A 15,032-nucleotide genomic window follows, 5' to 3' on the forward strand; every position below is an offset into this window, starting at 1 on the left:
AGATCCACATACCTTTCACAACTTCATGAGAATGCCCCCAGCCATGTTTGACAAATTTTTGAAACCAGCTCACTCCCAGACTGATCAAGGAACAAACCAACTTCAGACCTAACTTGGAGCCTGGTCTCAAGGTGGCAGTCACCCTGCACCACCTGGGCCGGTATTCCATAAATGCATTTAAGCAAGAAATCTAAGCATATTTGCTTATATTCAAGCAAACTTGCTTAAATAGTATGAAATTTTGCTTAAATGGTAAGCAAATTTGCTTACAAGAGAATTTAAGCAAAATCTCCCGATAAGTATTTCTGCTAAGAAATTTTGCTTATTGTGATCAATTTTGCTGAGCCTTTTTACTTACAATGAGCAAAGTTGCTTAAGCTGCGTATAAGCAAATTTGCTTAAACACGCTTTGGTATTCCATGAATATCTCAAGGTAAGTATTTTTGCTTAAATATAAGCCACCTTTTTACTTTGCTTACCTTTTTTCTAGCTGTAAGACTTCTCACATTAGGCCCCACATGCAGTTCACAATTGATGTGTTGAATAAGGCATAATTGAGAGTCTGTGATGGCGGCTTTTCTCCACATTCACGATCATGTGAGGGATCGTAGACAAATTGTCGCAAACGCCCGCGTTCACCCGCTTCAGATTTATAGCGACGTAGAGCTGATACAGAGATACCGTTTTTCGAGAAACGGTATTCATAGGATTGAGAATCTAATTCACAACAACATTGTTACGAAGGCAAATCGAAACCACCCAATAGAGCCCCTTGACAAGGTATGCGCTGCTCTTCATTTTTTCACAACTGGATGTTTCCAGCGAACCGACGGCGACACCCTTCATCTGTCGCAGGCATCCATGTCAAGGTGCATCGCCCAAGTCAGTGATGCGCTGTCAAGACTCCTGCCAGACATCGTCCGTCTACCAGACGAAGATGAAAGAAGAAGATCGAAGATGAGGTTCTTCGAGATCACGGAGTTTCCGGGGGTGGTAGGCGTGATCGATGGTACTCATGTTAAGATTATTGCTCCGACCGAGCATGAGGACCAATTTGTGAACAGGAAGAGATACCACAGCATCAACGTTCAAGTTGTGATGGATGCTGAATGCAAGTTAATCAATATCAACGCTTGTTGGCCTGGAAGCACCCATGATTCCAGAGTCGAAGAGCATCTAGAGAACATCGATGGCCATCTCCTCAGGGACAGCGGGCATCCTCTCCGCCCATGGCTACTTACTCCTGTATTGCACCCGCAATCTCAGGAGGAGGAGCGATATAAAAAGTCACACAGGAGAACACGTAGTTTGGTAGAGAGAGGTATTGGGCAACTCAAGAGGCGGTTCCATTGCTTGCACGAAGAACTCCGCGTGCACCCTTCTCAAGCAAGCAAGGTAAGTGTAAACTGCTATTCTGACTGTGAAGATGTAATTGTGATTTGTGTATGGTGCTTTGGTTAATATCGCTGTGTTATTACTGAGCATCCAACTGAATTAGGCCTACATTGTCACCTTTGTTTTCAATATACATATTTGTACCACATTTCATTTCATAGTGACCCGTTCTTTCAGGTATAAGATGTAATATATATATATATTATGTAATAATCAATTTTTGTCGTCGCAAAACGTGTATCGCATATCTCATTGTTTTTGAATCTGTATAAATTTTCAATGGAAGGAAATGCGTATCACATGCGACTCCAGTTACTAGTATAACGTAGTCCTCGGGACCAGCAGTTTCCTTTTGCTATGTGATATATATATATATATATAGATAGATATATATATGTGTATATATATAGATAATATATTTATATATACATATTCATTATATGCATATATATATATATTATATATATATATACAGTACTGGCCAAAAGTTTTGGGCCACCCTCAGATTTAAAAGAAAATCACACATTTTTTTCTCCCAGTACTTGAAACAGAGGTCGTAGATATTGTCAATTCTTTTAGCCCCAAGAAGAGTACAGGTCATGATGGGATTTCTAATCACCTCATGAAAAGTATTGTAAACGAAATACTATCACCCTTAGTTCACATTTTGAATTTATCATTATTGACTGGTATTGTGCCCATTAAACTGAAAATTGCTAAAGTTATCCCAATCTATAAGAAAGGCAGAGAGGATGAGTTGGGAAATTATCGACCAATATCGCTTCTGTCATCCTTTTCTAAATTACTTGAGAAGGTGATTTATAATCGTTTAATCAAATTTGTAAACGATTGTGATATTTTAGCTGATAATCAATTCGGATTCCGGAAAAAAAATGCAACCACCCATGCTATATTACTTCTGGTTGAGAAAGTGGTAAGAGCTATAGACACAAAGTCGCATACAGTCGGTCTGTTTCTGGACTACTCCAAGGCCTTTGACACAATAGATCACGAAATTCTTTTGTATAAACTAAATCATTACGGTATTCGTGGAAAGGCCTTGCAGTGGTTCAGAAGTTATCTTACCGGTCGATCTCAATTTGTTTTCGTAAATAATCATGAATCTGATACACGATTTGTTGTGGTGTTCCACAGGGCTCCCTTTTAGGTCCTCTTTTATTCATTTTATACATCAGTGACTTCCGTAACTCATCCTCTCTGCTGTCTTTTCTTCTGTTTGCAGATGATACAAGTCTCTTTTGTTCTCACTCAGATCCTTATGTTTTGCTCGATTCTCTGAATAATGAACTTAAGTTGGTGTTTGAGTGGATTCAGGCAAATAAATTGTCGCTTAACATAAATAAGACCAATTATATGGTTTTCAGTAACACAATAAAATCTCTTCCAGGTTTAGTTTTAATGAACGGTTTACAATTAAATCAAATAGATTCAACAAAATTTTTAGGCATTTATATTGACAGTAACCTTTCATGGAAGGTACATGTTGATTATTTATGTAAATTGTTGTGCAAGAATGTTGGAATTATTCACAAACTGAAATATCTCTTCCCAAAGCCAATATTGCATTCTCTTTATACAACTTTATTATTACCTTACTTGAATTACGGAATATTAGCCTGGGGGAATTGCTCAAAGACTAAAATTGATTCGTTATTTTTGGTTCAGAAAAAGGCCTTGCGGATTATAAATCGAGCACAATTTTTTGATCATACTGATGAATTGTTTGTTTCAAGTAAATTGTTAAAAATTTCTGATTTGTATTTATATCATGTTGGAATTTTCATGTATAAGTTGAATACTGGTGACCTTCCTAGTATATTTTCCTCAATGTTTGTGAAAAACAGTGATATTCATACTTACCCTACAAGACACAGTGAATCCTATCATTTTTCTCCTGTTCGTACAGTTTTAGCCCTTAGGACAATTACATCTACCAGCCCTTCTTTCTGGAATGAGTTAGATTCGGTTCGGTTGCTTTCAAGTTCTTTAAGCTCCTTTAAGAAAAATCTCAAAGCCAATTTTCTAAAATCCTATGTGTAATTATTTCGCCGTAATCGCTTAATTTTTTTTTTTTTTTTTTTTTTTTGCATATACTTAAATGATGCCTCGCTCGGATGACCTCACCAGTTTGATTAACTTGCTACTTTTTTAAGCATTTATACCATAAGTTAATCATAAAACATTATATACTATACTTTGTACATCCCGTAAACATTGTAATATTCTCGATATTTTGAATTTTGCATGTTACGTCACTTCTGACTTTTATACATGTACACTGTACTAAAACCCTATGTTATATTTTTGGAACCCACATCCTACAAGCTTTGCTTTTTAGTGGGTTCCTCATATTACACGTTAATTATATGTCCTTATACATTTGTGCATTATTGGTTCAAACTGACCATTGTGTGAAAAAAAAAAAAAACCTTTTCTGCTTCAAATCAAATGGAATATAAAACTTGTACGAAATGTGGAATATGGAACGTGAATAAAAAAAAAAAAAACAGAACAAAAAAAAAACACTGCATTCTGCATTCATTCAAATATATTGATACTGAATGGGATATGGCAGTTCCATTACATCACACAAGCATGTTTCCAACCGATTTTGAGTGCACTTTTGTGAACCCCAGTCAGTTTTCATAATATAATCAAATTTTATGCATATCTTTAAAGCAAAGGTTCCCACTGGGCAGTTTGTTACCGATTAGCGATATTACCAGATATTACCGGTAATATCACACCAAGATTTGACTAAGATCAAATACTTGTACCAATATTATCATGTTGTCACCCAAATGATATTACTTGTGTTATAATGAAAGTGATATGAATTCCTTACTTTTTTATTTTGAGGATAAGGATAAGATATAATGATCCTCGAGGCCAACAGGATCTGTTTCTGATGAGGAAAACAATTGAAAAACGGTGCACCTCGTAATGCAATGTTCAAGTCCAAAATGTTACTGTTACCACCCTGTTGAAACCGACTTCTTACCGAGTTACAATTGAGTGATGGGGTAATATGGGTAGTGTTGAATGGCTTTAATTGGTTATAACATTGGAAACTTGAGTAATGATAGTAATCTTGCAGCAATCCTAGCAAACCTTTTAAGTTCCACAAATTACTTTTATCACCCTGTTGAAACCAACATTTAAAACCGAGTTACAACAGGGTGATGAGGGGTAATATGGGTAATGTTGAATGGCTTTAATTGGTTATAACATTGGGAACTTGAGTAATTGCAGTAACCTATAGCAATCGAAGCGACATTTTCAGGTCTCTCGAATCACTGTTATCACCCTGTTGAAACCCTCATTTTACCGAGTTACACCAGGTTGATGAGGGGAAAAATTGGTAATTTTGAATAGCAATCCCAGCGAAATTTTCAAGTCCCCAAAAATTCCTGTCACCACCGTGTTGAAACCAACATTTTACCGAGTATTTGAGTAACAACATGGTAACATTGGTAATATTTGATCTGAGTCAAATTTGGTATGATATTACCGGTAATATCCGGTAATGTCGGTAATCGGTAACAAATTGCCCAGTGGGAACCTTTGCTTTAAAGATATGCATAAAATTTGAATATATTACGAAAACTGACCGGGGTTCACAGAAGTGCACTCAAAACCGGTTGGAAACATGCTTGTGTGATGTAATGGAACTACCGTAGCCCATTCAGTATCAATGCATTTGAATGAATGCAGAATGCAATGTTTTGTATGATTTTTCCTTTAAATCTGAGGGTGGCCCCAAACTTTTGGCCTGTACTGTATATATATATATATATATATATATATATATATATATATGGGCATTTCCGTGAGTTGTGCGACATGACCACCAAAATTTTACCCGCATATTTCAGGACAACTGATAATCTTACTTTGTTAGCCATAGTTTGAAGTGTGTGAAACCAACTTTACCTTTAAGAAAAGTTCCCTTTTGTGCATTTTTATACCTTTTGAAACCAGAAAGCATTTTTTGACCTAAAAATCCCTAAAAATGCATTTTTGTTGCTCTTTGTGATTATTTTTTATATTTGAGGCTCAAATCAAACTTTGTTTGGTTTTACAAATCAAAAATATATTAATCTAGCAGTAAATAAAGTGGAGACCTCGATATAAGATATTACTTCGGACACCAGCGTGCTCTTACATAGCTCGAGAAGCTGCTGTAACGTGAGTTACCGAAACATGAACTTTTTAACCTAGCAATTTTACTATGCCCAACTGAGACATGGTATTTTGGATTATCAAATAACTATGCAGCACACATCCAAGAAATATGATGGGACTTATAGTCTTTGCTTCAAATTCTCATAACAGAGGTCTTAAAATTGTAACGTGAGTTACCATGTAACGTGAGTTACCACAATGTAACGTGAGTTACCGACATGATTTTTCTTTAATACCAAGAAATGATATGAAGGTTGTGATTGTAAGTAACCAATGAGTACATGATTACTGAACTCTTGTATTAAGATTCTATTTCCAGTAGATTGTTATTCTCTTGGTCTCTCTCTATCACCAAACCAACTGGTCTACATGTACAATGTATTAATTACACATGTTCATCACATGTTAACTTCTGAAAGAAACTGTTCCATATTTACTATTTAATATTACAGTGCATGTATACTGATCTGTTACGAAAGTTGTTAAAAGACATTTCTTCTTAAGCTGCATGGACCTTGTTCCAGCAAATTATCAAAATTTTGTGATAACTATTAATAGCCTCCTGATTGGGATAATCACTGCATGATTACTCTTGAAAAGTTCTTGTTTTTGTAATTCAAGTGATTACTATTTGACATTTCATAGTTTATACCTTCCTCTATAGATCAAAGCCATTGTTTATGAGGCTGAAACATTTACATGTATGAACAGAATTTTAAGATTGGAGCTCACTTCCTGCTGTTTTTTCTGAGATTTTTGAGAACTGAACATTGTGAATTTGACATGCTTATGTGTTTTATACTATTCTACTCTGAGGTTTTAGCTATATTGTTGCAAAATCCTACAATGAAACTTTTCCATGTTTACTGTAATTTACTTTACATGCTGATCTATTACCAAAAACTTATTGAATGTGAACCTCATTATCAGACATTTTCTTTAAGAGCTGGACAGTCATGTACCTTAAAGCAAACTATCAACGTTTGATAGCCTCCTGATCACAAAATATTTACTATTCATGTTTTTCATTGGGATTTACTGCTTCAGTCTGCTTGATTACTCTAGAAAATACTGGTATACTTTTTACATGTATGTACAATTTAAATAATGGCTACTTGACATTTCATAGACCAAAGCCATTGTTTTTTAAGGCTTAAACATTTATGAACATGTTTTATTAAACTGATCAGTACTGGTAGCAGATAACTAAAATTTATATGCAGTTTCTGTAATTCAATTCTAATTTCTGTACCAGTTTAGTATAAGAATTTGTAAACAAATCAAACATACAAACAATTGATTATTGAGTAATTCAAACAATTATCAAAGAATTGGAATATAAATTGCATTATTTAAAAGTTAAAAGATTTATTGAAATATTCATTTCTGAACCTTTAAACTCTCCACAGACTACATGTACAGGTCTCTAGTCTCGTGACTCAGTGTATTAAATGGAATAGTTTATGGATGACTTGTTTTATCTAGATAGCCTGAAATCCATTTAAATCTAGTAAAATAAAAAAAAACAGTCAAATCAAATTCTCAATTAAATCCTCAATTTCTGATGCATTTGTTAACTGGAAAAGAGTGTAATTTAATGAAATAGACTCTGTTTCACATCATTTTGTTGAATACAATTTTTGTCTCAGTACAAATGAAAGCTTGGAAAACGACTCAATTAGAAATGAAATTTATCTTCAAGTTGCTATTCTAAATGTAAAGTTTCCTGCCTTTTGGTAATCTCATGGATAAAATGGGATTAATTACTGTCAGATCAATGTTCAAATCAATTTAGATTCTTTATTCATGGAGTTTGTTTGTGAAAAAAAGTTGTCTTGGTAAGTTTTCTTTGGATTATTAAGACAAAAAATTGTCTTGTGATCATGTGGACAAACTGTAACGTGAGTTACCGTAACGTGAGTTACCGCTTCACATGACGATACCTGGAGAATGTAAGACAATTTGAATTTTTACCATACTCGGTGATGTATGTTGTTAGTCCATGACTTTGACACAATAGACTTTAAAGTCTCTCTGTTTCTTGTTTGAGGAAACTTTTGAATATAAGACATGCCAAATTTTTGCATGTCCAAATTATGTAACGTGAGTTACCGACATTTGTAGTGTTTTTTCTCATAGTTCTCATAAGAGTCTGTGGATGTAATGTTGCTGTGAGGTAGGATGGAGGTGCATGATACTCATTCACATATAGTAACTCATATCACTAATTAGGTTTTAAGGATATTGATCTCAACGACCTAATTTTGAGTTCAAAATGTAACGTGAGTTACCGTGGAAATGCCCATATATCATTTCGTTCTAGCCAAGCATATGAGTATGTGGGTATTTCTATAAATATGGGTACCAAAGTGTGACAGTGACCTCAAGTTTTCGAATTGGTTAATATGTAATGAAACTTGGCTGTTTGTGTACTGTGTTATATCTAAGATAACAGCCAATAAACATTACACTCACAAATACGCTAATATTTCTTTGGTAACATGTTCATTCACAACTACCCCATAAATGTTTCATGTGTAACATGAACACCAAAATTTGTAGATTTTCTGAAATTTTTCTAATTTGTAAATACATAATTTCTATTTGTTACTCACTCCTGTGTAGCAAATGAACATACTTGCAACACACGAGTTGAATTGGAGCATAAGGAAAAATTTTTTGTGTACAATTTCAATGTACTTTTTTGTAGATATCCACAAAATATGATTTTTTTTTTCTTGGCAGGTCTTAAAACTTGTTTTGTTTGAAAAAGCCTCATTGAAAGAGTCAAATCAAGTTCAGGATGTACCAATATGTTTGTTCTAAAGACTCATAAACCAGTATAGAATATTCGCAAGCAGTACCTTGCAAACATATTGGAAAAGGCCTAATTCACGGTGTAACATGAACACCAATATTAATGGTGTTCTGTTACTATGTGAGAGAAGGATTGCAATAAATGTATCTTTATTCTATACATAATCAAATAAAATAACTGTTTTAGATCAGTATTAATGCATATATTGACATGGTATGGCCTAAATTTTTATTATTCCAAAGAAATTCCTGTAAGGATGTGTACTTTGTTACACAGGCTGAGGTTTCATGTGTAACAGGTTTATGCAGAACACCAAATAATCATTTTCCAGAACATTTGGTCACAATTGACACTGTCTGTACCCATTTCTTTTGTTTAATCCAAACGACAGGGTCATATGAACCTTATTTTAATTAAAAACACTATTCCTAATTATATTTTAGCATTTTGGCTGAAATTCAATATTTCACGGAGTAACGGTGTTCAGGGGAACACCAAAATGAAATTTCACCAATGAGGCCAATACTTGAGAAATTGTAGATTGAAGGAAAATTCTCTTCTAATCTACCTAGGAAATGCATACAGAAAAGGTACTTTATAAGATACGGGAGTTTTGAACAAGACAGTAATTCAACCCCAAAATTTCACAGAGTAACATTTTTTGAGAACACCAAACACGTTTGTCAGAAAATGAAATCATGTTTTTCTTGTTCTTTGTTGAATTTGAATGGAAGTTGGACTTAAATTCTATTTAATGTTAGCAAGTCTTACAATTTTAATGCAAGCTACAACTGTGTGTCAGATTATTTTAGCTTCTACAAAGCTTTCAACATATCACTGAGTAACACATTTTTGAGAACACCAAATGTTACGCATGAAACGACTATTTTTGCACTCACCTCTTAAAGAGACCATAACATTTTCTCATGAATTGTGTATTCAGTATGCATGAACATGTTCTAATTGGTCGGTGAACATTTCTGAGGGGAAGTTTTATTGTTTGGAAAATGTATAGATTAAACTATTTCTGAAACCTACCAAAAATGTCACACTTTTTTAACCAAAAAAGTAACAATATTTACACATTTATGCTTAAAAAAACACATGTTGGTTTATCAAAATATTTAAAATGTATCACCGTTGGAAAGCTTTCTGACTGCTTTATAGTTCATGACCATAATTATTTAGAAATTTATTTTCATGTAGCCAGCACAGCTAATTTCATGATTAGACATCACACATTTACTCCTGGTACCCATATTAAAAGAAATACCCATATAAAGATCTAATAATAATAATACTGGGTGCTTAATATTCTATTCCTTGTAACGAGTGTTAGTACAGTGTTTAACAGTGTTTGTTACAAACGGGAGTGCAATGAATTTTCATTTCTCCTTTATACGTGTGTATGTTATAGATCATTGCTAGCTGTGCCGTTCTCCACATCCTGGCAAAAGATATGGGCATGCCCGATGTAGCTGACATATTGCCAGCATATCCCCAACGTCCTCTTGAAGTCCATGCAGGAAACAACGCTGCTCGAGCTCAAGAATACAGACGGCACATTATCCAGGCACACTTTAGGTAGTCATCTTTTGACACTTCGTCAAGGAAACCAAAACTCTTTCTTCAAGTTTGATTTATGGCTCAATCATATTTTTCATCTGCTTCATTCCAGGCCTAATTCAAATTGCATGTTGGCCTGATATAGAAAAACGTTCAAGATTAAAATCATGCACTAATCATGTATCAGACTTGACACAAAGTTTTTGGTTTCCTTACAAACCATGGAAGCAAATTCTAATTCTCTGCAAACACTCTAATTCTCAACTTCTTCTTTTACAAGACAGACATGGAAATTCAATCAACATGAAAAATGATCATAATTTCTTCTGTCTTATGGTAGTACTTTATTAAATTTCTTCCTCTTGAAGCAGAATCTTTCTTGGCATATGTCGTGCAAGTGACAAAACATAGTATGAATGAAATCGCTAGCTTCCTTTTATACTGTTAAGATGAGGTGAAATTAGAAATGAGGATGGAAAGGAATTTATAATGGAAAAGCTGTTTGTTATCAAATATTTTCAAAAGTAATTATGAAAAGCTGCTAGCCTTCTACAATGTTTTTCCTCCAAACATAACAGGCTGAAATATTTCCTCTACTCAACCATTATCAATTTGACATGAAAGAATTACTAACATTGCCTGGAATAAAACATGGTAACTGAAAAGAATAAAGAAAAAAAGAGGAGAAATTACATATCTTAACTTTCCCAATGTGTATTATGAAGGGAATCACCCCATATGCACATGACCTCACAAATGTAGCCCTATAAATTGACAAATAACAGAATAACCAAAAATACTCAATTCTAACATAAACGCTACATTCGTTCCTCTTTACATTTAGAGGTGAACAGGTACAGTGAGTGTGCCTAGTCAAACCACTGTACAATAAAAAGTCACAACAGCATACTGCTATCATTATTATTTACATATTTCATTAAATACCTGAATATATAACGTAAATGTAAAATCATTATACAAAAGATACAATTTCTATAGTTATATACATTTTGATAGCAAATCCTCTGAGTTTTTAAGTATCATGAAATTCAAAAACAAAATTTAATCTTGAAATGTGACTGAAGGTTAATCACTTCTTTGTATTACCCACAGCACTTCCTTGTACTGTACATGTAATACATGTACAAATTATGTACAAATTGATTAAAATGTCAATACTTTGAGATAAGCTCACAGAAACACATGTCACAAACTTTTAGTTTAGAAAGAGACAACCATGACTTCCCTTAGCTATTAACAACTGAAATGGCCTAAATGCAGTATAAAATTTATGCAAATTACTGCTTATGTTATACAATCTTTTTCAAATAGCCTGAACCATATCTACCTCATAACGACAGTCTTGAGCTGTGACAAATAGGAAAGGCTAAATATCAATGAGATTAGCATGCATTCTCAAACTCCTGAATCAATAATAAATTCAAGTATTAGTAACAACATGAATGTGATCCATTTGCATGGATCAGCATTCACACTTGCATAGTTTCCCAAGCAAGTAATATTGAAATAGTTACTGCCCCATTCTGTAAAGTAAAACTTGGACTGTACATTATTAATCTGAAACAATAGAAGAGTTTTTGTTGGGCACTGCCTTTGAATAATACCAACCAGCGATAGCATTGCATCTGTGGAGACTTTCTCTTTCCCCCTACCTTTTCTCTCCCCTGAAATTTGAACAACAATGGTTTTTACAGCAATTACTGTTGCAAACACCAATAACATAAAACTTTCAACAAAGAAGTTTTGACAATTTTTGTTACGCATCGAGCAGCTACAAAACTATTCAGAGTACTTTGTCAAAATTCAATAACACCATAAACTTAACTGTGCTATGAGCTGCTTAAAGGGAAGGTACAGGTTAGGTAGAGATGTGGCTTCAGGTTTGCAATGTTTTATGAAGGTGATTTTTTTTTTTTTTTTTTTTTTTTTTTTTGCTATAGTGAGAAATCACTTGTGAAATATGGAAGATTGCTAATTTTAAGACAAATTCAAATTCTATTTGATGAAAAGTGGTTTTGAAATGGCTGAAATATCAAAAAAATAATGTTAACGAACCCTTATATTAGTATTGCTTTGTTTTACTTTGTTTTTCAATATCTCAGCCATTTCAAAACTGATTTACGTCAAAGTAACTTTGAATTCCTTTGAGAATAGTAAGCTCTGAAACATTTCAAAGAGGTTTCTAAGTATTTCACAAAAATAAAAAGCTGTAATCTCATCTCAACTAATGCTATGCCATCACAGAGGGTTTTTTCAGGCTCATTACATTACTACAAGAATTTGTTCAGTTGCTTGTAAACAAAAATGTAACTTCTCAAAAAATGTCAAGAGGGTTTTATGCATCACCAAAGGTGCACCCTCTAAGATCTATCAATTCCGTCTTGAATTGCTTTCTCTCTTCCAAGTCTGATTTGAACTTTTGCATTTGCAACAGAAGAAATTCCTTTTGCAATGTAATGAGGCTTGCCTCCTCTGCCAACTTCTGTTTTTTGGCTACCATCATTTCCCTTTCTGCATTAAAGGGACTGTACAGTACTGGTTGAGGTGGGGATTCATGTTTTGAACATTCCTAAGTGAGATAATGAAAAGCCTCTTATGAAATATGAAAGAGCATGTAATTTTAAGAAGGATTCAACGTTTATTTGATGAAAATTGGTTTTCAAATGGCCGAGATATCCAAAAAAGTGCTAATAATAAAAGGGGACATGCCACAACTTTATTAGGATCTCTTTGTTTCACCTTGTTTTGGGATATCTCAGCCATTTCAAAACCGATTTTTATCGAATAAACTTTTGATACCCCTTAGAACTACATGCTCTTTGACATCTCATAGAGTGGTTTCTGAATATCTCGCAAAACGTTAAAAGCTAAATCCTCACCTCGACCAGAACTGTACACACCCTTTAAGCTTCTTGATCTCAGCATCAATGTATTCATGATAAGAATCACCCGTTGGCTTCTTTGCAGATGATGGCTGGTCAAGGCAAATCCTGGCAGGCCTCGTCAAAGGTGGCGAGGGAGATGAAGGTACAGAAGATGTTGAAGCCCACGTGAATGAAGATGAAGATGGTGGAGTTGCTGTGAAAGGAGGAGCTTCAGTTGCTCTGAATCCATGTGCCGAAGTTACTGTTGCGGGAGGCAATGCAGAAGAGGGCCTAGTAGCTGTACGTGACGGTGTGGAAAATGAACTACTGAGAAAATTATGAAAACAGCCACAACACAGCTGTCAATGATTGAAAATAATAAATACTGAAGTACTATATATACTTATCTGCATATAGTTTCTAATTTTGTCTTGCATAAGAGACAGTATGTGAAAAGGTTTATGTGCACGTATATCTGACATGAAATATCCTTAGAGTCAGAGAGTGTACTTGATTCATGGTTGATGCAGTGTGAATTCATTACAATCAAGGGAGGAGCATATGAGAGCATCTATATTATACTCGCGTAAGGATCGCCCCCATGCCTTCCCATGCTTTTTTTGTGAGGCTATCTCCTCCGAAGCCGTAGGCTCCGGGCCCCCGAGACCGGTGCCGCCGGCAGCAAGATGGTGTCCTCTATTCCCCGTCCGGGTTTCGTCCACGCTCTGCCTCCGTGTCGACGTCAAGAGCGGCGCAAAAAACAAAGAAAAACAAAATATGCGCTGGACCCCTGTTTCAGAGGGATAATAGGGTGCAGCGAAAGCTCTAGATCATCTTTCGTGGACACACACACATACACACACGATCGTCCAGCTGATTGCTCGCAGAGAGCCGTACGCACGGTACTACATTGTATACACGGGAGCTTGCCTATTTTGCCATGGGCGATAGGCCATTTATATGCGTGGAGTTCTGTTGTCGCACAGTGGGCTTTTCTCTCTCTCGCCCAGCTGATCGTTCGCGGAGACAATGGATTAATACACGCGCTATGCATGGGTACGGTCAAAGAGATTTTCGCAGAGAGTGGCGTGGCCTGTAATTACGTTGTGTATCATGATACGTTCGCGAATGCTTTATTTCGCACAAATGCAGGATCCTCTGCACCTCGGGTGAATCATTGAGTTTACTCTCACATCGGATGTTATTGTACAGACTGCTGTATGGCTACAATGTGTTTGCCTTTCATGAAAGGGATTGCAATAATGATCACGCCGCTGCATAATCCGAATAGACGAGTCCATCAGTGTTCACAATACTTTGGAAGCCCTATAGTATGCTGCGTAGTTTACGTGGAAAGAGCAGCCTGGGTCAGCCGGTGAGAAAGTTGCTGTATATACTGGACATGAATTGCGATTCTAACGTAAGCGTTGGTATTTTATAAAATTTTAAACTAATCCACAGAATTCTTCACTAAATATATAAATGTTGCAGTGACGAGCATTCGAATCGTGGTGTTGGTCAGTACAGCTGTCTGTGTACGCATGATCTGAGATTGCGAGATTTTACTCGATGATTCGCCTGCGTGCTCCGTATGGAAACTGTATACCAGTACTTACAGTAACATTGTATGAATACATACACACGGGAGGTGTGAGACGACTCCACGTGTCACACGTCGGACATATGGACGAATCAACTTTTTTTTTTATCTTCCCTTCCCTAAAATAATTATTCCTCCTTATAAAATACTTTTGAACTCTTTTTATGTGTGTGTGTTGTTTTTTTAATGCACATCCAGACCCTCTCGGCCCTATTCCTCCACATAGGGGGTAAAAAAAAATGACAATACAAAACAAAACACGAAAAATAAGGAAATAGAAAATAGATAAATAAAAATTATTGAAGTCAAAAAAAAAAAAACCAACGACAGTCAGGGTTTGATTGTCAGGTCATTTTCTGAAAGGCCTTATTTCGTTGATGCAGACACATGTTCTCGAAAGGGGGAAAAATGCTATCAGAAAAGAACAAAACAAAGACAGGGAAAGAGGACAGAAAACATTCTCTGGAAATTTGTCTAACTCTCTCTTCCTCACCCTCTCTCACGCTCTATTTGTATCTTGTACAACTGAGTAGTGGGATAGTTAGCGCACTTCCAGTGGCAA

At 35.3% G+C, this 15,032-nt stretch overlaps 2 protein-coding genes across 2 annotated transcripts in view; both read left to right on the forward strand.

Moving 5' to 3' along the window:
- The window catches only part of LOC140233518 (E3 ubiquitin-protein ligase MARCHF6-like), a 193,174-nt gene that overhangs the window by 68,628 nt on the left and 109,514 nt on the right, over positions 1-15,032 (forward strand). The window lies entirely within an intron of this gene.
- Positions 568-13,255, forward strand: LOC140233517 (putative nuclease HARBI1). The gene is made up of 3 exons (XM_072313636.1): positions 568-1,395; positions 9,837-10,003; positions 12,974-13,255. The coding sequence occupies exons 1-3, from the start codon at positions 568-570 to the stop codon at positions 12,975-12,977; spliced, it is 999 nt and encodes a 332-aa protein (XP_072169737.1). The 3' UTR covers positions 12,978-13,255.

This window comes from Diadema setosum, chromosome 9, assembly GCF_964275005.1.
Source record: "Diadema setosum chromosome 9, eeDiaSeto1, whole genome shotgun sequence".
Classification (NCBI taxonomy): domain Eukaryota; kingdom Metazoa; phylum Echinodermata; class Echinoidea; order Diadematoida; family Diadematidae; genus Diadema; species Diadema setosum.